The 24,481-nt window shown below is 38.3% G+C and overlaps 1 protein-coding gene across 8 annotated transcripts in view; it reads left to right on the top strand.

Annotated features, from left to right (window-relative positions):
• CADPS2 (calcium dependent secretion activator 2) overlaps nucleotides 1–24,481 on the top strand; it is a 540,052-nt gene that overhangs the window by 103,658 nt on the left and 411,913 nt on the right. For all 8 annotated transcript variants that reach the window (XM_047839630.1, XM_047839625.1, XM_047839616.1 and 5 more), the window contains exon 2: nucleotides 21,048–21,161. In XM_047839630.1, the coding sequence (XP_047695586.1) occupies nucleotides 21,048–21,161 (114 nt within the window). The remainder of the gene's footprint in view (nucleotides 1–21,047; nucleotides 21,162–24,481) is intronic.

The raw sequence follows: 24,481 nt of genomic DNA, 5'->3' as shown, positions 1-24,481 counted from the left end.
GGACAGGTTGTGTCCATATCTTCTTGGCTATCGTAAACAGTGCTACAGTGAACGTAGGGGTATATGTATCTTTTTGAATTAGTGTTTTCATTTTCATCAGATAAATACCTGGAAGTGGAATTGCTGGATCATATGGTCATTCTATTTTTATTGTTTTGAGGAACCTCTCTACTGTTTTTCACAGTGGCTGTACCAGTTTACATTTTCACCCCCAGTGCATGAGTGTTCCCTTTTCCTCCATATTCTCCTGTATGCTTGTTATTTCTCTTATTTTTTATCCTAGTTATTCTGACTGGTGTGAAGGGGGTATCTTCTTGTGGTCTGGATTTACATTTCCCTGATGATTAGTGATGTTGAATATCTTTTCATGTGTCTATTGGCCACCCGTATGTCTTTGGAAAAATGTTCCTCTGCTCATTTTTAATCTGATTATTTTTTTGTTATTGAGTTATTGAGTTCTTTATACATTTTGAAATTCAGGCCCTTATCTGCTGTATTATTTGCAGGTATCTTATACCGTTAAGTAGGTTGCCCTTTCATTTTATTGATGGTTCCCTTTGCTGTGTAAAAAAGATTTTCAATTTGATACTATCTTGGTTTTCTGTTGCCCTTACCTGAGATGTATTAAAAAAAAAAATTACTAAGACCAATGTCAAAAAGCAATTGCCTTTTTTTTTTTTTTTGGAAATGTTATGGTTTTAGGTCTTAAATTTTTTAATCCACTTTTTATTTTTCTATGTGGTATAATAAAATGGTCTGGTTTCATTCTCTTGCATGTAGTTTTGCCAACAGTTTTCCCAACATCATTTATTGAAGATTGTTTTTTTCCCATTGTGTTGTTGCCGCCTTTATCATAGCTAAATTAACCATATAAATGTGGGTTTATTTCTGGGCTGTGTCTGTTTTGGTGACAGGGCCTGACTGTATTGATAACTATAACTTTGTAACATAGTTTGAAATCAAGGCGTATGATACTCCAGCTTCCTTCTTCTTAAGATTGCTTTGGCTATTTGTAGTCTTTTGTGGTTCCATGCGAATTTTTGAATTACTCTAGTTTGGTATAAAATACCCTTGGGGTTTTTTTGTTTTGTTTTTTGTTTTTGTTTTTTTGATGGTGATTATTTTGAATCTGTAGATGGCTTTGAGTAGTTTGAACGTTCTAACAATGTTGTGCCAATTCCTTAGCACAGTACATCTATTTATTTGTGTCGTCTTCAGTTTGTTTCATCATTGTCATAGAATTTTCAGAATACAGGACTTTTCACCTCCTTGGTTAAATTTATTTCTGGGTATTCTTATTGATGCAATTGTAAATGGGATTTAAAAAAAAATCTTACTGCTTTTAGTGTATAGAAATGCAACAAATTCATATTTGTATCCTGCAACTTCACTGAATTCTAATACTATTTTGGTGGATTCTTTAGAGTTTTCTATACATAGTATCATGTCATCTGCAACTTGTGACAGTTTTCTATCCAATTAGGATGCCCCTCCTTTTTTTTTTCTTGCCTAATTTATGTGGCTAGGATTTCCAATATTGTGTTGAATAAAAGTGATGAGTGGGCCTCCTTGTTTCTGATGGTTGTCTTAATTTGTTGGCAATTTGCAACTGAAAGGAACTCAGTTTCATAGGCATGGGTGGTAGTGCATATATGTAAGTAATTATAATTTAATCCAAGATCTAAAAACTGCAAGGAAGTTTTTTACAAAGCATAAAGGGAAGCAAGCTTGCTTGTTGCATTTGCTTCCAATAGACTTGATGTCTGTCTACTAAGAAAGTATTAGGTTGTGAATGTTCCTGTCCAAGTGTTGTTAGTTTTTTAAATAGCATTTTATGTAGGAAGAATATAATAATTTTGGAAATCCTAGCTATACTTGTATGGTTATCTTATGCTTTTACTGATGTTAATTTTTTCTTTGAACTATGTGGCTATATTTAGGAAGACAGCCAGGAGTTTGATCTAGACAAGGTTTTTATAATTTTATCTTAAAATTAACTCTATATAATAGTATCAAATGGGTAATGACCACTTCCTTTTTTTGGCCTAAAATAAATAAATTTATAATTTTTCTTTAATCTTCAAGTATGTAATTTTTATTAGTTTTATAATTCAGCTCAAGATTGAATCTAAGCAGGAGTCTTATAAAAGAGGATTGTTCAGGTTTTCAGATTCCAGCCAAGTGTTCAGGACATGAATGTCTGGACTGCTTCCATACCCTAAGTGACTACAAAGCATCTAGAGCAGGAAATGGGATTTTGAGTTTGGTTGAGTGTGCCTCAACCAAAGACCTTACCATTCTCTCTGTTGCCACGTAAAGGTCTCCGGATGCCAAGTCTATTGTAGTACGGAGCACTTTGAAAAATACGCCCAACTTGTGGTAACAGAAGCTTGGTCAGCAGTGTTTTAAAACATTGCCTTTTGGCCATATTTCACAGCTTTCTCACTTATGTGTTGGAATACACTACAGTGGTCATTATATGTATGGCCAAGGGCTGCCTTTTTAGCAGAATTTTAGGAAGTACCATTCACGTTCATTCAACATAAAAGATGCCCCTCTGGAGAGGTACAGGATTAGCAGTACTGCATACTGCAACGTGGGATGCAAACTCGAGGGTATTAGGATATCTGTATTGGTTCAATGAAACAGTTCAGGACTTTTTTTGTTGCGAAGAATGATTTTGACCTGGGAAAACCTCTGAGTATCTGGAAATTTGATTACTAAGGGTATAAATATTCTTCAAATGTAGCATCTCTTAACAAGTGTGGTAGGTATACTTTTGTAAATATAAGTGCTTTTCAAATTGAACTTTCTCCTATCAGGACTTTCAGAATGATTTTATTCTTCACACATTGTTTACATGATGTCCTACAGTATGAGGATACAAATAACACCAACTAAGCTGTGCTAGTGACTTGTCTTAGCCTCACTTTTGAAGTTGAATTGTTTTCAGTCTATAAGCTTTGTCAGTACATGTTCACGTATATGCATCCAGTCCTTGTAATTTTCGATTAGTTCATTCTGGGTCTCCAGTGTCTGCCACTTTTTGAAGCTGGCCAGTAAGTATCCAACTAATCTGCAAGGTGAGTGTAAAGCATTACAGTTTTCTTTAAAAAAAAAAAAGTCACTTTTTAATTTCCTCTTTAGATACACTTTCCTGTGCCATCAGGACGCTGTGATAGGAAACAAATAACAAATGATGGGCTGATCTTCCTGTTGCCTCACATAAAAGCTGGAAGCAGATGGGACGGTAGCCACTTGGATTATATTCACCATTTGCTTAACATAATTTAGTATAAAATCCAGGCAGGCTTCTATAGGAAGGGTCTTTGGAAGAAAAATGACGTGGTAATTACATTGCAATATTTTCAGAATCAACTCTTGATGTCCAAGCCTTTACATATTCCTGTCAGTGCAGAGCATACACATAGGCCTTGTTTATATAATGTCTTATTTGTTTCTTGATTTTTCTTCTGCCACAGAGGATATTTCATTCCTAGTAGTTTGAGTATTTCTCTGCAAAACAAACAGTGTTGTTCTAAGCATGACTTCTCTGGAATTTTAGTTGTTTTTTTTTTTTTTTTTTAAAGACCATTTTAATAGCTGCAGATTCATTAATATGTAATGAAAATTAAATTTTTGATTTAGTAATGTTTGGAATTAGTATTGTCTGTCATCTGACCTCTTTATCTGTAAGAATTTGGACAGCTGACACCTTTTGGTCCCTTATACAATCTAATGTTGATAATATGTAACTGTTGAAATAAGCCATGTCCTGGTTTAGGTGAGATGTTTTGGCGTTGGCGTTTAATTGCATGACCTTGAGTTCTTGAGTTGAGTATGATACATTTGTAACAGAGCTAATAAAATTTCTTAAAATTCATCACTTATTTATGAATATATTATGGGAAGGTATGAGCATGGTTTTTGTGTAATACCTTTGCTGAACTTGATAAATGTTTGTGATGAAATAAGAAAAGAATTACTGGAATATACAAATCCTGATCTGGTATAATCTTCATACTGCCTAGTGTCAGACCTTCTTATCACTATTATCTGAAGGTGTTCTAAATTAAAAAGAAAAAAATGTATTTTAGTGGAAAGAGATCTGTAAAAACTCTATTCAGATGAAAGTTTTAAAGGAGACTATGAGCTATTACGAATTTGGAAACTTGATCCAAAAAAACTCTAAGGTTGCCTGTGTTAAGATTGTTAGACTATTCAAAAATTTAAAAATAGTTTTAGGAAATACTGAGATACAGATATCCTGTAATATTCAACAATTGAAACTTAGAAATTCACATAGATGTTCATAAAATAAAAAATTAAAAAAAATAAACATCTGTTCAGAAGCTCTAAAGGCCCTTAATCCTTTTCATGAAATTGCATGAATTGAGAAGCAAACTTCTTTCCAAATCATAGAATTCCTTCAAGGGGCAGACTTTGGTTAAGTATTAAAAACGACAATAGATAAACTTAGGAATAGTTGATCCAGTTCACAGAAAAACAATAGTAGTTGTGGTAGTAGTGATAAGCAGTGCCACTTTGTGTTAGTAGGAAAAATTATGAAACACAGAGAAGCAAATTAAATGGAGGGAACGCTAAACGTTTTACATGTGGGTGCTAAACAAAACTCCTTGGTTATAAACGGACTGCGAGGACAATTATCCTGTGATTCAGCTGGAGGTCGGGGGGTGCAGTTTGTAGGGACCTTATGCTGCTGCTTGTTAGTGTGGAGTGCTCTGCATCAAGCCTTATTTGTCAAAGTGACCATGACCTAACCAAGAAGGTTTATGGAAGGAGCCATGCAAATTATGTTCAAATAGGATTCAACTGATTAAAGCTTTTTGAATAGTACTTTGAAGAGGTTAATTCTTGTTGGTGACCTGCAGCCCTCAGGAAGCTCTGTTCTGTAGAGCTTGTTAACACCACCCCCCCCCCCCCGCCCCGCTACTGCCAGTGGGTGGGTAGGGGGAGTATATGCGTATGCTCTGCAAGTACGCTTATGCATTGGCGTGTTAATGCATACACAGTGTAGTCAGTCCTATGTTTGGCAGCCATAGCTGTTAGCTAAAGTGTAGTCTTTTACAAACCAAGATCACAGGAAGGAAGAAACTTCCTTTCTTCAATCACAACTCGATTTCAAAGTATCATAGTTTATTTTACAAAACACTGGAAAATGAGGATGTATTTTCAACCAAATACTAACTAAACTCACTGAAGGTAGACTTTTTTTGTCCCCCATTGTCACTGCAGTACTTGGTATGGGACAGGGTCTCGTATATTTGTTGAAATGAATATTTGAGAAAACCTTAAATACTAACAACCTTTCTAAATAGAAGTTGAGGCACTTATTGCTTTAAAGTTTCCTATTTGCATTTAGAAAATTGTAGGGCAGTGTAGTAATTGAGAAGTGATGTGTATGGCTTTTGGCTTAAACAGAGAATAACATGAGAATGAGTTTCTCTGCTTTATGTGTATGTAGCATAAAGTGCATCTCCTTCCTGGGAAATTTCTCTTTGATTTAGTTATACCCTATGAGATTTCATTTTTAAAAAATGTGCTTTTAAGATGTATATTAAAGATGTGTATTAATAAGAGACTAATTTCTAGGTTTGCAGTCACAAGTAATCTTTTACCTGAGGACTGGTGACGAAGTAATCTACCAGAATGTCCATTGAACACTTTCTTGGGATGACTCCCTTTTGGGGAGTAGAAGTTCCAATCTCAGTATCTTATTCTCTGTTGATCTGCTTTCTTCCCACAGCCTTCTATCTGCTTGCTTTCTTTTTCCTCTGCTGACTCATTTCCTAATCAGGAGGGAAAATCATTGGTGCCCTGTCTTTTAGGAGAAGGCTGCTGGCTTAGTGAGCTAATGCTAAGCTGCCATGCACTTTAAAGAACTAATAGGTTTAGATACTCACCTACTATAGGAATTTTTAACAAGGCAGAGGTTCTGGAAACAATACTATAACCCAGAGAGTTAGTCATTATAGAATGCCAGACATTTTGGTGGGCAGAGATGGGATATGTGAGTAATGTTTCGGAAGATGCGACAAATCACAAATCTGTCACATGGAAGCCTTTTGAGTTGTGTAAAATTTACCCAGTGTTTTTTCAATTTAGGTGCTTTATGTAATTTTTTGCAGTATCCTAATTACAGTGGCACTAAATTTCATGCTTAACTGTTAATGTATATTATTGATATTTATAATTCTGTCACTGTAGCCAAGTTTTGCAGTGATACCCAGGAACACTTCAATTATTTATAATACTCGGGACTTCAGAAAGCATGAGAATGTGGTATTCTTTGCTACAAAAGTAATTTAGGTGGTATTGTAATTTAGCAATGTCAATAGATATTTTATGGGATAAGTAGGGTTTGTTCATAGAATTTTTTGTGAGAAACATTAAACAGAAACACTGGAATGTCTTCCAATATGAAAAAAAATTCAGATGTGCTTTAGCACAAAATATTTAACTTTTCTGTTCTATATATTCACATCCTAGATTATCTTTCGGTTTTTAGCATCTTGAATCCCTTTTGAGTTGTCTTGAGTTTTCTTGGACATCTGTTTTGTGAATCTAAATTTTCTCCTGCAAAATGGAACTGATAATAGTCTTAAACATTAACAAAGAGTAAATAAGGACTCTTCTAGTTGGCTTGGCTCTAGGTCTTTGTGTGGGCAGGAGATGGAGTAGAGCCAAAGGCACCCCAATAGACAGTTCTAGGACCAAAATGCAAATTCTGTGGCCTGAATTGCATGGTTACTTCACTCTTGAGGAATCTTTATGTATATGCATTTGGTATAGGATAGGTTTTCTCTTGAGACCAATGTATTCTGTGGGGATACTTGACATGTGGTCACCAGTGAGTGATACTATGCAGTGACCCTTCTCCATTCCTGTGGTTTGGTTGTATTTGGAGGTTCGGTTTGTGTGGCCAAGGTCTTTCCATGTTGATTTGAATTGCTTTAATTTTTTTACAATATGGCATTCTATTTTTTTTTTTTTGCTTTTTTTGCTTTTTTAAACTTGTAGACTTGGTGTATAAAGCCACCTTCTTTAAGATTCAGGCAGGTTAAGGTTAGATTGTATGTGAAGGCTAACTTCCCTGGGCATGGTGTGAAGGAGAGCATGCTTTAGATTTTTTTAAGGTATATTTTGAGAGAGAATACAAGTGGGTGATGGACAGAGAGAGAGGGTGAGATCGAATCCCAAGCAGGCTCTGCACTCTCAGTGTGGAACCCAAAGCAGGACTCAAACTCACAAACCAGGAGATCATCACCTGAGCCAAAACTAAGAGTAGGATGCTTAACTGAGCCACCCAGGTGACCCTAATTTCTAACACACTATGTATGCTCAGCCTTCTACCTCAGTAGAATGCATGGCTAAACCTTAGGTTCTGTATGTTAATTCCCCATGCTCTGGAAAATTATATTCTGTATTTCTCATGAGAAATTTGCTTTATTTATAAGCATTTGCGTGTTAGATGCTTTCCAAGCAGACAAGATGTACAACTTAAGTTCCTGTATCTTAAACTAGGACTCATAATTACACTAACCAGGAGATAAATGTATTTTTTTTTTTTTGGTCATGAATAAAAATCTAAAAGTTGCTTGTAGTCCTACCCTGTGTATCTTGCATGTCTGTTTTCCATTTTGTTAGTTGAAAATACAATTTTACGAGTTAAATCTAAGCAGTATGTTGTGTAAATAAACTTTAATCCACTGATGCCTCCGTACATTTGTTTTAGTTAGGTAGATGTCTTAACTCATGGGCACCAGATCCAATAATCCTCTAACCTAGCTGAACATCAGACCCTCAGGAATTTAGAGTAGCTTTCCAGGTCCCTGTATTCAGAAGTTGAAATAGTAGGTCTTCAGTATCTGTATTTCTGAAAAAGCTTTCAAAGATTGTGAGGAGCCAGGTTTCAGAAACTCCCCAGTTTTTCATGGTTTAAAAACAATCACACATGCCTCTTAGTGGTGTCTCCTCTATTTGTCCAGTTTTCATCTTGCACAGCATATTGAGTTGCGTTGTAAAGATTTCCTTGTGAGCTTTCTTTTCAGATAGCACTGAAAAGATAAAGAAGTTGGAGGGGACAGTTACAGTGACACATTGTCAGGTCCTAAGAGGCAGAGGAATACAAGGCAATCCAAAGAACAAAGGGAAGATGTTATCAAAGCCTCGGTGAGTTAGAAGGTAGAATACAAATACAACTATAGGATACCCTGGGACACTGGAATTTTAGGTAAACTGTGAATAACATTTGACATAAGTATCCCAGGTAGTTCATAGGACATACTTCTAAAAACCACCCTAAGTACGTGTTTAACATAAGTATTTTATCATTACCTGTTGCTTATCTGAAATTCAAATTTATTGGGACATCCTATATTTGGCAGCCTTACCTAGAAGCACACTGGTATGAAAGGAGGACATGCTATATGCTTAGACTCAACAGCATAGCCAAAAGTGGCCGTTCAACTAAATTAGCTCTAGAAGCAGTTTTTATTTTAAGATCCCTTATTTTCTTGTTTTTAGTTACTTGAAAGCTAGCTTTGTAGTTGACAGAATAAACTATTTGCTTTTTTTTTTTTTTAATGCTTTATTTTGAGAGAGGGAGAGAGTGTGTGCTGTGTGTGTGTGTGTGTGTGTGTGTGTGTGTGTGTGTGTGTGTGTGTGTGTGAGCTGGGGAGGGGCAGAGACGGAAGGAGAGGACTGTGCTGTCAGGGCAGAGCTCCACGTGGAGCTTGATCTCATGAACCGCCAGACAACTTGAGCCAATACCAATAGTCCGATGCTGAGTTCTCCAGGTGCCCCCATTTGCTTTTTCTTAGTGGGGAAATGGTTACATAGTTTTTTGTTTGGTTTGACCTCACTGTGTTCAAGTGTACTATCTATCTACTTTTATCTACCAGCAGCATTCTGCACATGAATTGAAAATTGCTTTTAAAATCTAAAAATCTAAAGCACATGTCATCCAAGTCTATGTGTTCAGTTCTTTTAATGCTAATCTTGAAGAGGTTTTTGGGGGGATTGTGTGTGTGTGTGTGTGTGTGTGTGTGTGTTTAAACTCCGTTTAATTTTCACCAGTCCTTGAATTTGCTGATAACAAATGTTAAGCCCTGAAGTTGAGGTAGCATAGCATGCTTTGCTGGCTAAAATTCTGGTAGATTGTTCTCTTTAAAGGAGTAGTAATGTGATCTTCGCAGTTATCAACAGGGGTTAAATTCTTAAAGTTGCTGCTAAGATTTCTGTTTGAGGTACACACTAGGACTTTATGTGTTAGGGAAATTAGCCAGGCATTTGAACATAGAAGGCTTTAACTCTTCTCTGCATCTTTCCATTCCAAGCCTCCTTTTTGGAAAGGTCAGGAAGAACGACAGTTCTAGTTGGCCTACGTCATAGTCCTTCTGTAGCTACAGTTCTTCCCTAACCAGACCCTTGGATTTATTCAGATATCAGACCCCCATTGTGCGGGAATGACTGGATTCCTCTTGAATCCTCAGGGTGACTGACTCTGGATCCGTCCATCATGATACTACCCCTTCCCTTACTTCAGGGATTTCTTCAGGAATAGATCCATGAATCCTTACTGGATAGTAACATGTAGAGAGAAATACTACATGTAAGGGTGTGCTGATTCTGGGAAAGTTGTCTCTACCCGCCCCCCGCCCCTCCTCAGAGTAAAAACACTTTCTTTAATGTTTAGTTTTTGTGACTTGGAGGATGCCTTGATAGAGTGAACATGGGTTTCTTTGGAGGCAGGGAAGCTGGAGGACAAACCAGCACATGGAGGGATATACCTAGATGTAAAAGGCCTACTAAACCCTTGATGACTTCATTGAGTGACTCAGTTAACTGATCTGGAACCCTCTTGTCTTGAGATGTGCGATGATAAACCCCTATTTTGTCTAATAGGCCCTTTTGAGTTGGAGCTTGTGTAACTTTCAGTCTAATGCACTCTTACCAAATTAAAGGAGTTAAAGAGGATATTCTCTCACTGGGGTTGGCCCCACTGGGTGTGTCAAGGATGGGTCAACCAAGATGACAAGCTGAAAGTCCCCCCCCCCTTTTTTTTTTTAACAGATAGCCTTTGCTCATCCATGATGTATCTGCTTTAGAAAGAAAGCAAAAACTTCAAACATTTCTGGGGAAAGCAAATGTATATCCTATTTTCTTTTAAAAGCAGCTATCCCAGAGCACTTATTAGCTCCTGGAAAAGGCCATTGTGTGGCTTGGAGCTGGTCAGCTTGTTTAAGCTTTTAGACAAGTACACAGTTGTCTGCAGCAGTGTCTGTCCAAGTTCTTTGTGACGAATATAAAATCTCTGTTTCTTCAGCATGCGGAACTTTGCCATGAAATACCAGATGGTACCAAGGCACAGAGTTCTTCCTGCCGGAGAACAATATTCTCTGCAAAACAGAACTACTCACACTGCAGCTCAGCAAAGAAAGCCTTTGGTATTTCTTAGGTCCTCACTGAGTCTGACCATGCTTACTTAGACAACACACAGTCCTGGAATTTTAAGACTGTCCCATACTCCTCATTCAGTTATGTCACTGCAAGTGTTTTTTTTTTTTTTTTTAATGTTTATTTTTGAGAGACAGACGTGGCACGAGTGGGGAGGGAGGGAGACACAGAATCTGAAGCAGGCCCCAGGCTCTGAGCTGTCAGCGCAGAGCCCGATGCATGGTGAGATCATGACCTGAGCTGAAGTTGGACGCTCAGCCAACTGAGCCACCCAGGTGCCCTGCTAGTGTCCTTTGCCAATGGTTGTGACAGGATACATGCCCAGAAAAGCAGGGTAGTGCATAATGATCTCTTCCACTCTAGATTTTCTTCCAGTGTAGATGACTTTGTATCAGCAAACACTGTACTTAGTGGGAATGGGGATACATAGATGACTGACAGCCCTGTGTAAGGAATGTGTACTCTAGTGAGGAGAAAACCATGCTATGCAAATGATAGGGTACACAGAAGGTTTCTTGGAGGTTTTGTTTGGGTTCCTTTCTAAAGGGAGAAAGGAAATCTAGGCAGAGTGGACTAACCTGTGTTGAACAAGCATGGTGGGATAATGATATGGAGGGAAAGAGAGGAGCTTTTAAGGGGCGCCTGGGTGGCTCAGTTGGTTGAACGTCCGACTTCGGCTCAGGTCATGATCTCACAGTCTGTGAGTTTGAGCCCCGTGTCAGGCTCTGTGCTGACAGCTCAGAGCCTGGAGCCTGCTTCAAATTCTGTGTCTCCCTCTCTCTCTGCTCCTCCCCTGCTCGTGCTCTCTCTCCAAAAAAAAAAAAAAAAAAAAAAAAAAAAAGCCTTTACTCAACTTGCCAGGCTGATCAAATCTTGTGATGGCTTTGCCAGGCTCTGAGGGTCTTGTATCTTGACACTGGTATGAAGAATGATTTGCTCAAGAAGAAACTCAAAGGGTAGCCAGTGGCTAAGAGTGTGCTAGTCAGATGCACCTGACTCTGCCTCCAAATTATGTGAGTTGGGTCTTTCTTATCTGGGTCTTAGCTTCATATTTGACACAAGGAACCTACCTCATGGGTGCTTGGAATAACCCTTGTAAAGAGGTTAGAAATGTGCTTACTATGTGGTAAGTGGTCAATTAGTATTAGCTATTCCTAGGTATTAATTACATGTTTATCAGGGGTGGTCAAGGGGAAGTTCTATTGTTTAAAAAGGGCAATCCCCTTATCTCCCTTGACATGGTCTACTAGACTTATTTGTAGGAAGACAGGACTGCTTCTGACTTTGCAGGTGGTGAGGTGACTGAACATGTGCTGGACTACTTCCTGTTTTCTGCCTTTCTAACCTAGTTCATCTCCAAGATGTCTTTTGGGAAGTCTTGTATACCCATAGTCATCTCTGACTTGCTTGATTCCAACAGATCGTTAAGACTGTTATTATAATTGGCATATTAGTCAGGGTTCTCTAGAGAAATAGAGCCCATAGTATATCTATATATATCTGCGATTTATTACAGGAATTGGCTCACACAATTATGAAGGCTGAGAAGTCCTATAATCTTCCCTCTGTAAGCTGCAGGGCCAGGAAAGTTGGTATATTCAGTGAGTCCGAAGGCCCAAGAACCAGGAGCCGTGATGTTCAAGAGCAGTAAAAGATGGATGTCACAGCTCAAGAAGAGAGAGAATTCACCTTTTATCAGCTCGTTTCTATTCAGGCTCTCAGTGAATCAGATGATACCTGCTCATACTGGTGAGGGTGGATCTCTTTATTCAGTGTACTGAATCAAATCTTCATCTCTTCCAAAAACACTTCCATAGACCTACCGAGAAACCGTATTTTACCAGCTATCTGTCAAGTGGGCAGATAAAAAAAAAATATCCTCACGATTAGTTTGCATTTGCTTGTGATGAGCTGCTATTATTTGGGACCATTAAAGGTGTTCATAGGTCCATCTCCTTCTGAATTGTGGGTGAAACTGATGCTCTAATGAGTAAGAAGGTCCTAAAGCATATTGTTGAAAGATAATGACCAACAAAATTTGGCAGTTGGCTCTCTTAACCTTTATTCACTTGATTGTCTTTGGTAAGATAAACTGAATGGAGACTTAGAGTCAAACAACATGTCAGTGGGATAGGCAGCATGTAGGGATAAAATACAACTCATAGACTTGGATTCAGGATACCTAGGTTATGATCTTGCTTCTGTGACCTAACGGGTTATGTACCTTTTAACCTTTAAGACTGTTTTCTCATCTAAAATATGACTAATAATACCTACTTTGCTCTTTGACAGTGAAAAAACACTAGGCAAATACTTAAGTTTTTTGCCTTTTAGGCTCTTGTGTTCTTCTGAATCAGTCATACCCTAAGACTGCCACAAGCCACATACTGGGGGTCCCGTTGCTGTGAGGTCACAGCTATTTGGCAGGATGTAGCATGGACTTGTTCATCTGTCATCAATGGACACCTGACCATCACTCACATTTCTCTCTACCAGTGTGTCTGATTGAACTAAAATGGGAGCCGTGTAACTAACTTAAAATTTCCCAGTGGTGCTTTAAAAGCAGATGAAGGTCATTTTAATAAGTCATTCTATATATACAAAATGTCTTTCAATATATAACCGATATGCAAGTATTAGTGAGATGCTTCATATTTTTTATTGTACTGTTTGAAATCTTGCAGGTGTTTTAGACTTGGACCACATGTCAACTTGGACCAGCCACATTTCAGTTGCTTGGTGGCCAGGTGTGGTTATGTACTGGACAGCATAGCTCTGGGCAGTCTATTTTTAATGGTCCATCTGCATCCATCTTAAGATTGGTTTTTGTCTCTGGTCTCTGCCACTGTGGAAACAAAATCCCCATGTATTTCTAAAATAATAGGTAACAGTTCAAAGCATTTAATGTGTGTTAAGCAGTTTTCCCCCATTACTGGGAACAGCCTTATTGTAGATTGCTACCATCCTCATTGTGTAGATAAGGAACTGGAGACCTTGAGGGTAAGTGACCTGAAGAGCCTACAACTTGTGGGGGATCCTGGAAACAAAGGCAGTCGGGCACTGCAGCCTGTTATCTTTATTACTGTCGTTTGTCATGTAGAACCTTGTTAATGAGTAGGTGAACCTGTCTGATAAGCTGTTGTCTGATCTGTTGTGATGGATTGAGGTAGTCTTGAGGTGTTATGATTGCATGATAAGCCAACATTTTTGTGGGGGTAGGTGAGCGTGAGAGTGGAGGATGTAGCTGTCCTGGTAAGGAATAGTGTCATAGCGGCTGGTATATGTTTGTTCATTTGTTCATTCTTTAAAAAAAAAAAAAAAAAAAACAACAAACAAAAAAAAAACATGTTCTATGTGTTAAAATCATGTTCTTATCCCGATGAGGATTTTATTCTAGTGGGGAGACTTTAATAAGCAAAAGAAAACATACAAGCTATCTGTGACACAATGGACAGTGATAAACACCTCTTAACTGGTTGGGGGGGGGTGGTGGAGAGTGACTGAGCAAAAACAGTAGTATGGTGATTAGAAAGAATATAGGCTTTAGACCAGGATACTGGTTTACATTCTTCCCCTGCCCCTTTATCAGATGTGAAGTTAGGCAAAGTGCTTAACTTCTTTGGGCTTAATTTCCTCATGTATAAAACGAAGATGAACACTTTATAGGAGACTAAGGAAGATTGAAACACGTGTGGAATGTGTTTAGTGCAACAAGGAAATTGATGGAATTCATGGATTTAACTTGTCTAGGTCCAGTATTTACTAGCATCCCCCTACACCCTCCAATCCCATCATGGCATGTAATTTTGCTGAGGCTTGAATTTGACTTAGGAGGCCAGTGAGAATGGGGATAGAAGTAGTCACTTAGTGGCTAAGACTAGCCTGCAGCCTGTCTATTCAGAGGGATTTTGCTCTTTCAACTCATGACTGTATACATTTCATTATAAAATGTTTTAAAGCAGATTTGGGGCTTTTTAATACCCACTTTCAATACTGTGGACAATAGAATTCAGTCTGGCAGATAGCTTTATTTTTAGCCTCCATCAGGCACTTAAACCCTAGGCTTAACTGTTCATGGGGTGAAGTTTACTAGATGGTTTTTTGTTGGTTTGTTTTTACATAAAATAACATATGGAATGAATATTCTATTTCAAAACTAAGATAACCTTACCAGCAAGGGATGGCATTTTCACCCTGGTTGGGTATCTCACCGGGATTTGTATCAGTTAGGATTTGTTTCATTGCTATATTGATAATGAACTCCAGATAAGAGTGATCGGTATATAGAGGCTTATTTCCCTTTTACATAAAGGAAATTGGGGTGTAGATGGTCCAGGGTTACAGTGGCTCTTCCACATCAAAAAGGGCATCAGGCTCTTTCTATCTTCCACCATTTTTATGGGCCAACCTGAGAGTTACTGCAAACACCTCAAATTCCAGTCAGTAGGAAAAGAGGAAAGAGATAAAAATTGGCTTTTCAGCTACCTTTTAGGGTCTCCTGCAAGTTGCACACACTTGCTTACATCTCTTAAGCCTTAACTTGGAAATACTAGATGAAGCTGTTGTTTGTAGTCTTAGCTAGGAGTATTCACTGTTCCAAATATCTGTGCTTACAGAAGGGGGCAAGAAAAGTTATTTGGCTAGGAAACTAATAGCAATGCCTTCCACGGGCTTTATAACTTATGAGACCTGGCCACGGTCCCTCTGTTTTTCTACTGATAGGCAGTTTGGAGAGGTTTGTGGTTTTGGAAACATGGAAGGTGTGGATTATTTTGCCCTAATAGTGTCTTTTTTTTTTTTTTTTTTTTTTTTTGGAGAGAGAGTGTGCATACGAATGGGGGAGGGGCAGAGGAACAGGGAGCTCAAATCTCATGCAGACTCCATGTCCAGCACAGACCCTGTCACTGCGGTGGATCTCAGGACCCGAGACCACAACCTGAGCGAAAACCAAGAGTGGGATGCTTATCTGACTGAGTCACCCTAGGCGCCTCGCCCCAATGGTTTTGTGTAGATCTTTTTGACTGCCAGAATGTTGGTAGGGAGGGAAAAATGAAAATAGCATCTCTACTTTAGTCTTCTTCTGTTAATATCTTTTAGTATATCTCACTAATAGGCATTAAAGCTATGCTTGTGTATTTCAGAGACCATCTGTGCCTGGAGTAAATCCTTTCATTTTCTTGAAAAATATTTGTTAGTATCTCTTCGAGGTATGCATACACTGTGACCCATTCTCCAATCCTAGAGGGAGGTACCATACCCACTAGTCACCTGCCACTTTGCTTTGGAATCTGTGGTCACTTTTACGTGGATATCACACAGCCCCACCATGAGTGTGAAGGCTCTTGATGGGGAGCACAGGTCAGGACAGGCTTTGCACAGCAGTGCTTGCTGGATTCCCAAATTCCTGACTAACATAAATGGCTGGTTTCCTGCTGTAGTCAAGATGCTGATGTAAGTCTTCAGTTGGTCATGACTTAGAATGAAAATGCTAGAATCTAATTTGAAAATGAAGGAAAAAAACACCTAAGAAACATAAAACACATCTGAACTTTGAAAATTGTTTTCTGTGGCAGTTGTTACGGATAAATTATCACTGCCAGCCAGAAGTCGTAAAACTTAGCTTTTGCTGTCAGTATTCAGAATGTTCTGTTTATAAGCCTAATCTCTTGGCTGTATTTAGGTATTTGCAAGGATATTTATGTTCTAGTTTCTGCAATTTAATTTCATATAAAAAGCTCTCTAAAAATTCCCGTTGGATAATTTTTGCATCAGAGTTTTCTCTATTTGAAAAACGTTATGTATTCATTGGTAAGTATACTCTTGTGAAGGCAGTATATGGACAAAACTGAAATATAGGATGAATCCTAATAAAGTCAGCTACCCTGAAGAATGTTAATCGATTGTGTCAAATTTGGGTGAATCCATGTAATGATAGGTTTCCTGTTTCTTAATCCTCAGCTGAAGGTTTCTTAAAATGACTCCCCCAGTTGAAGACTACAGATACCACCTTATGTTAGTGGACATAAAGCTAGGAGTGTTATTTGGTCATTGGGTGAAGGAATTAGAATTCTAATAAAATATTAATCAACTGGAATAGTAGACCAAATCTAGCAAGATGAAACATGGCTTAATGAAACGCAGGTAAGAATGTTATAGAAATTTTTGTTTATAAGCATGATATGAGTCAGTTGATGTGACTGCCAAGAAGAGTTCATTTGTTTTCGGTTTGAATTAAGAGTGATTAGAATGTGGGAAGTGGTCCCCCCCTTCTGTGTTGCCCACACTGTCTTAGGAGAATTATGATCGGTTGGCTCAGTATTTTTAAGACGGACATTACTATTGTTATGAGCTCCGTTTGTATGTTACATCTTCCAATGTGCTTTTTTTTAATACTTACCTGTAACGAACTTCTATTTAATGGTTGAATGTTTAATTTATGAAGAAACCTTTAGGGTGTTGGGGAACTGGCAGACTTTATCCTGGAAAGGCAAAGACTCACAAATAAGCCAGTACCTGTTTTCCAGTTCCTGAACAGCTATGTTGAAGAAAGTAATGTTTAGTCTGTCTTGTCCTGGTGCTAGAACTAGGATTGTGTGAAAGTCCTAAGGGAAGGGAAGCAAATTTCAATTCTTGAAAATTTGTATAGGCTTCATTGTGAGGCAATGAAGGTGTGTGTTAGCTTTAATAGACTCCAAGGGAGGCTGAGAGATGACTTCATAGGGATTTTGTAAAGTTTAACGCATTGATCAGAATATTAAATAAGATGACTGCTACAGTTTTATTCTGAGTTTGTTGTTTTTTTATTTTCCTGGTCTAGAGATGTTAGACCCAAAAACTCAAAAACCCAAAAATCAACAACAACAAAAAAAGTGGGACTGTCAAGTTCAAATCTTTCACTTGAAAGGAGAACTGAAAAATCAGGTCATCTGTTGTCCAGTCTCCCTGCAGGATGATGAGATCTAAACTATATGCAATGGATCGTAATTGTTCTGTGTTAAAACATGTGGAAAGTTGCTCTCATAGCTTATTTTAAATCTAAATTAAAATTTGAGTGAAGAGTCCTAGGAGTTAAAATCTAAAATAAATATAGCAGTATAGGTTGAAAAGTCTTTTTTACTTTTTTCCATCTGTCCAGTGCCCATAGCCATCCTTCTCTAGTTTCCATCTGTGTGTGGAAACATATTCACATGCGTGTTCTAATTTTGCCCCTTTTCAATGGGAGTGGTGGCTTATTTTTATACCCTGTTCTATAACTAGCTTCCTTCCCCCAAGATATTTTGCAGATCTTTTCATATCCATACAGAAGAGAACTTTTTTCTTTTTATAGAGCAAATAGTATTGCCACTGTTTGGATATAGCATTTATTAGCCCTCTATTTATGAAAATTTAGGCTGTTAGCTTTTTTCTGCTTTTTGCTGCCACTGAGTGGAGGGGTGGGGGATGACCAGCTGCTACTGTGCTAGAAGCTAAAATTGGCCCGAATTAAACACAATTTACATTCAAGTCTTCCCCTGTAAGTTGCAAGCCCTCAGTAGACTCCAGAATTCCAAAATATTTATATCAGACAGAAACTGCCAATGCAATTGTAGGCTAGGTGGGAGAGATTTCTGGTGCTTCCCACTCCACCATCTTCCCAGAATCCTTCCTCTGTCATGTAGATCTAATTTGCATTTTACTTATTATGAATGAAGTTAGGCATGCTTTTTCATAGCTTAAGAGTCATTTCTCTGGATATATCCATTTGGTCTGTTTCTCTGTTGTCAGATTCTTACAGTGTCTGGGATATGTATTTGGAAATTAGCTCTTTAAGATAGGAGTTACATGTATTTTCCTCACCCCTCATTGGTCTTTTTCTAACTTTTTTGCCTATGATTTTTTTGCCATGGAGAATTTATATTTAGTGTATTTGTAATTAAATTTATGACTTGCAGATTTGCATTCATGGTTAGAAAGATCTTTTCACATGCTAGTGTTTAAAAGAATTTTCTTCTTCATGCACTTCTACGTTTTCATGTTAAAAGTTTTAATTTGGACTGTAACAGTGTGTGTGATGATACAATTTAATTTTTTTCTCTTTGGCTACCCACTTATTGTAACCCCATTCATTAAATAGACCATCTTTTGAGTGTACTTAGACCTAATTCTTTGGTTTATTCCATTAGTCTTTATCTATTGATGTGTAATATTTATTTTGATAATGCAAATAGATTTTAGGGAACTCTACTTTCTAAACAGCTATCCCTGCTGCTAGATTTTAAATTTAATTTCCTTTTTTCCCCTCCGTATCTTTTGTGGAAATACAGACTTCTATACTAAAAAAGTACTTTATTGACTTTTTATATATATATATTACTGTAATGGTGGCTGCCATTTTAGGTCTTAAATGTAACTGCAGTAATTGTTAAAAAAAAAAAAGTTGAAGTTGGATATTTAGCTAGATGCCTCTGGCCTGTTTATGAACTATACCAACAGTGTTGAAGTTTCTAAGAAGACTGTTTTCTCAGATATCATGTACCTAATTGGTATTCATGAATTTTCCATGCCGTAATCCCCCAAAAGAAGTAACTCATTGGTACAATGGCACAATAAACACTGTAAAGAACAAAATGCATCTGATAAGACAATTGAATGAAGAAGTCTGCAGTTTTTGAAAGCTATTTACTTTATATATATATATGTATATATACAATGTGTGTATAAAATGGATGTGTATAAATGTATAAAATACATAAAATATATATATCTCAAATGAGGGAGATGGGGAGAAAGCTCAGTAAGATCTCATCCAGTTCGTTGTCATTTGCACATTTTTCCATGTTCATTGTGTTACCTGGACACTTGGTTTGCAAGTTGAAGCCCTTGCTGGCAGTTCGTGGGCTTGGCAGCTAATGTGCTCTCAACAACTGCTGTCCTGTTTCCATCTGGTCCTTTTGTGTGAGCCATGCTTCAAGAGCTAAAGTCGTGGACTCCATTTGCCTTGCCAGTACTTACACACAAAAGGTCCCTGCTTTGATTTTCCTTATGTTATAAAGAGGCAAGTGTAATATAATGGTGATAGTTCTGCATTTGAGCTTGGTTTAGCTTTCCCTAAAATGAAGGAGATAAGGTTAAAAAAAAATGGAGTGGTATTTCTTCTCTGCTGCTCAGGGCAAGAGGTTTCTTACGCTGGGGTACAATAGGACGTTTCTGTGTAAGTCTGTCACTACCAGCAGCATTTTCTCTAGAAACTGTCTTATTTGTTAGATTCCTGAATAAAATCCCCTTTCTTTTGAAAGCGCTTGTCTTTCCTATTGGAATGGCATCTTAATAAGCCTTTTGAACAGATTTAAACTTAGGGCACATCAGCCTTCTTTTGGAAGCCAAATCGTTGCAGTTTATTTAGCCTTCCTTCCTAATCCTTTTTTAATCATTTTATCTTTAGCATATTTCCAAATGTTTCGTATCTCTCTGTAGAATCCAGAACTGGAATGAGTTCTTTAATAGTCTGATGAGGAATGAATGAAATGGAAAGATCACTTTTTCCTGTTCCTTATGTATGTTGGCATTGTGGGTTTTTTTTTTTTTTTTTTTTCCCCTGCAAGACTGTTCTCTCAGCAGGTAAGCACTTTCAACTGCTGTGGGACCTACTGTGCCCCACCTCTAGTGAAGTCTGTGCCCTGTATTCTGGGCTGGCTTCAGGGGCAGTTGCACAGGGCTCCATGCTTCAAAGGGCCCATGCTTGGTGGAAAGTGCTGTTACTACTGTCTTGAAATCCTTCAATTTTTAATAACGGGCTCCTGCGTCTCCTATTGCCTTGAGCCCTACAAACAGCTGACTCTGCTTGTCACTGATGACTATAGGACATAGTTGGTAAGTCATGGTTCGTGTCCCACACACCTTTAGTAATCATTATGGCAGCCAGACCCAGGGTGAGGAAATCTGGTTGTGAACTTGAACTCCCCTCCGTGGCGTATAGCTCTTGCTTGGTATGCTTATAATAAGGCATGCTCTGTCTGCCTGTTGCCTCTCTGTTCTCTGGATTTGTCTTCCAATCAATTCTTTATCTCCCCTCAAGCACTGAGATATGTTCATGGAATTCAAATTTGTGCCATCCAAAAAATGTTCTTTCCAGAGGATACTTTCTCAGGGTCCTCTGTCCTTTGCAGTCTTCCAGTTAGTCTTCATCTAAGGTGGCTGTTGTTCACTCACTTCCAAGGACCCTCGTTCTCTCTGTTCTCTGTGCTCAGGACAGCTGGCAATTTTGCACAACAGTTCATTTCTCATCCGAACTTTAGATTTTACCTGTTTCTACAAACAGACCAGGGTAGTAAACCTAGGAGCTCCATCTGGCATAGAAACTTGTATCACATTGCAATGTTAGGATTCCAGAGTATGGGGAAGTGAATTGGAAATGTTTTAAAATTGAGCCATAGTATAAGTTAGTAGGAGTTGTTAGCTTTTTTTTTTTCTTTTTTAACATAAAGCTAATTCTAGGTGTCAGATCTAACTTCTGGCTATTAAAATTTTTATGAATTGTCACATTTCTCAGATTGGCTGATTTTTCAGCTAATTCCCTCTTTTTCTTCTAGCTTAACAAGCAACAATTGCAGTTATTGAAAGAAAGGTTCCAGGCCTTCCTCAACGGAGAAACTCAAATTGTGGCTGATGAAGCATTTTGCAATGCAGTTCGGAGTTATTATGAGGTAAGTTTAAAGAGCTTTGTTTTTGATATTTTGATGCTTCTTAGAAAGATTTTTTAAAAATGGCTTTCCTATTTTAAGGAACTCACTGGTATGATAGGAAGGCTGTGAGTTTGCAACCTTCCTGAAAGCATTGTCAAATTTATTTTACAATTTAAAAACTCTAATTCCACAACCTGGCTTGGAGAGATAAACAGAATTGGAAATTATTCACATCTTTTCAGGAGAAGTAAACTGTTTAGAAAAATGTTCTGGCAGTGATTGATACAGGTGAGTATAGCTATCTTTGGGTCCACATGTCTAAATTATCCTTTTTAATCAGAATTTTAATAGTAAATTACTATCTTGTACCATTGTGTGCCCTAAGCTTTATAATTAAGGCTGGTACTAATTTCAATAGGATAAACTGAATTCTTTTTTCTTCCTGGAGGAATAATACTACCAATACCACCTTGCTTATTCTGATTTTAGTTTGTGATTCATCAAGAATTCTCTGTGGATTTCCTATGAGCACCAGTTTTCACACATGGTCATTAACTGCTTCAGTGAGTTGCCAGTAGATATTAAATTTAGAGAAATCCCTTTTTATCCTAAGCATTTCAGAGTCATTGGTGGGGGGTGGGGATGCATTCCTTTTACTGTGTAGACAGTCGAAATCTTTAGCTGTAGAAGCAGAACATGCAAACTAGTAAAAGGAAAATGTGGAGATGCGGTAGGTCAGAACTTGCCTGATGCAGGGAATATCTTTGCATGAAAAATCACTGGATGTACAGATAATTGGTTGCATTTGTCATTTACTGATGGTAGGCGTTCGGAGGTCCCTCATGCCACCTGAGGGAGGTTTGTATTAGCCCAAGAGTTGGCCTTGTTGAGTTGTATGAACGTGTGGAAGTCTTGCTTACCAAATGTCTATATGGCATGGATCTCATGACAGCAATGACGTGTCCAACTGGATCTCGACTCAAAAGATCTTAAAGTATAAGATATATGAAATATATATAAATATATATAAATAAATAAAGTATATATGAAATATAAGGACCTGTAGTAGTAGCCTCGTGTAATGAAAGAATAGCCAAAGGTCTGTGTTCGGGATGAAGGAAATGGAGGTTCTGGAAAGTAATTTGTGCTAAAAAAGAAACAAAAACAAAAACGGGGTGCCTGGGTGGCTCAGTCGGTTGAGTGTCCAACTTCGGCTCATGCCATGATCTCACGGTTTGTGGGTTCAAGCCCCACATCAGGCTCTTGTGCTGATGGCTTGGACCCTGGAGCCTGCTTTGGATTCCGTGTCTCCCTTTCTCACTGCCACTCTCCCATTTGTGCTCTGTCTCAAGAATAAACAAACATTAAAAATTTTTTTAATGTAATTAAAAAAATCAACCGGCTCATTTTTGGTTTGGGGAAATGTACTGTGGCCACTGGCTATGTTAACATTAGGAAAAACTGAGTCTGGGTGAGGGGAGTGTGTGAGAGCGTGCAGTACTATATCTGCAATTTGCGTGTAAATCTGAAATTATTCCAAAGTAAAGTATATTCCAAAATAAGTTATTAAGCACATTAAAAAGCATAATGTGATATGGTCACACTTTGACAAGAGGCACACTTAAGCTGTGACACTGGAGAGATTGAATTGTAATGAAAGTGTGTCCTCATTGTATCCTACATGGGGATTTTCTCTTGGTGTCCTGTATAAAGATGTGGACAAATTTAGGGTTATCATGTTTGGAACATATCACATGTAGGTTGTTTCAAGAAGTGAGAAATGTTTAGTCAGGAGATGGATTAGGTGTCTGTGGAGCCAACAGCAAAACTAGCCTAAGGTGGAAACTAAAGTGGGGAGATGCCAACCTAACATCAGAGTTTTGTCGCACGCCCCAAATGCAGAATGGCTGGTGAGAGCAGCATCACCAGAGGCTAGATTCTGGCTACACTTGCACATCACTTGGGAGGCATATTGCACAAACCGGTTCTGGAACTTTGCCCTGGACTTTGTGAGTCAGAATTTCAGAATCTGTCCTTACCAAAGCTCCTCAGGTTGTTCTCCTGCAGTTGGTAGGTTTCTAAACAATGGAATTAGATGATGATTTGCTGGGATTGTTGCAAAAAGAGTCGCAAGAACTGAAGAGGTGGTTGGACTGGGTGACCAAGCATTTTCTAGTCTTCTGGATACTATTTCTAGCCAGCGTGAGACTGTATCCACCTTGCCTTTGTGCAACTCTCAAAGCCATGTTAAGATTGGTGATACTAATCGTGTTTATGGAGGCAGCATTCCTGATTTACATTTGGGAGTTATTCTCAAGGTGGCACACAGTTGGTATTTAAACTCTTCAACAGGGGTGTTTTGTTGGGTAAATACGGCAAAAAAACTTTGCAGTTTTTTTCCTCAGAAGTCCTATTTTTGTACATATGCTGTGACTAACAGTGCTAGTAGCCTCTGGTACCTTTATGAGGTATTTTTTATGGCTCAATAAAAATCCCTAATTTTTTTCTTCCAGTGTCTCTAGTAAAGAGTACACATATTACCCACAAATGAGAGGTTAGAAACTAAATCTCACAGATGTTATAGGACTTGTCTGGTAAGCATCTGAGTTAAACCTGAACCTAGATGTTCAGAAACATTCTGATAGAGCTGTTTCATGGTTGCCATTTTGAATACACCTGTGTCAGGTAGTATATGTGAAGCACTTCAAAAAATACTTTATTTTTTTAAAATGTTTTTCTTTATTTTTGAGACAGAGACAGAGCATGAGCAGGGGAGGGGCAGAGAGAGAGGGAGACACAGAAGCCGAAGCAGGCAGTAGGCTCTGAGCTGTCAGCACAGAGCCAAACGTGGGGCTCGAACTCAGAACTGTGAGATCATGACCTAAACTGAAGTCCGACATCTCACCGACTGAGCTCCCCAGGCACTCCCCAAAATTATTTTTATTCTTGAATAAACCTTTTAAACAGACTTCATCTCATTTTAGAGATGAAACTGACAAGTGTCAAAATCTGTATTGCTAATTAGTAGCACAACTAAAACCTCTCTTTCCATTAAAGCTTTTTTCTTTTTTTGAGCATGAGACAGTGTAAGTGGGGGAGGGGCAGAGAATGAGTGGGGTAGAGAGAGAGAATCCCAAGCAGGTTCTGAGCTGTCAGTGTTGAGCCCTAGACAGAGCTCTCTCACGAACCATGAGATCATGACCTGAGCCAAAATCCAAAGCCAGATGCTTAACCAACTGAGCTGCCCAGTTGCTCCTCCCCTAAAGTTTTTTTTTTTTTAAACATTTATTCATTTTTGAGAGATGGAGACACACACATCATGAGTGGGGGATGGGCAGAGA

The sequence above is a fragment of the Prionailurus viverrinus genome, chromosome A2 (assembly GCF_022837055.1).
Source record: "Prionailurus viverrinus isolate Anna chromosome A2, UM_Priviv_1.0, whole genome shotgun sequence".
NCBI lineage: Eukaryota > Metazoa > Chordata > Mammalia > Carnivora > Felidae > Prionailurus > Prionailurus viverrinus.
Note: the sequence above shows the minus strand (reverse complement) of the source record. Positions and strands in the feature narration are given on the sequence as shown.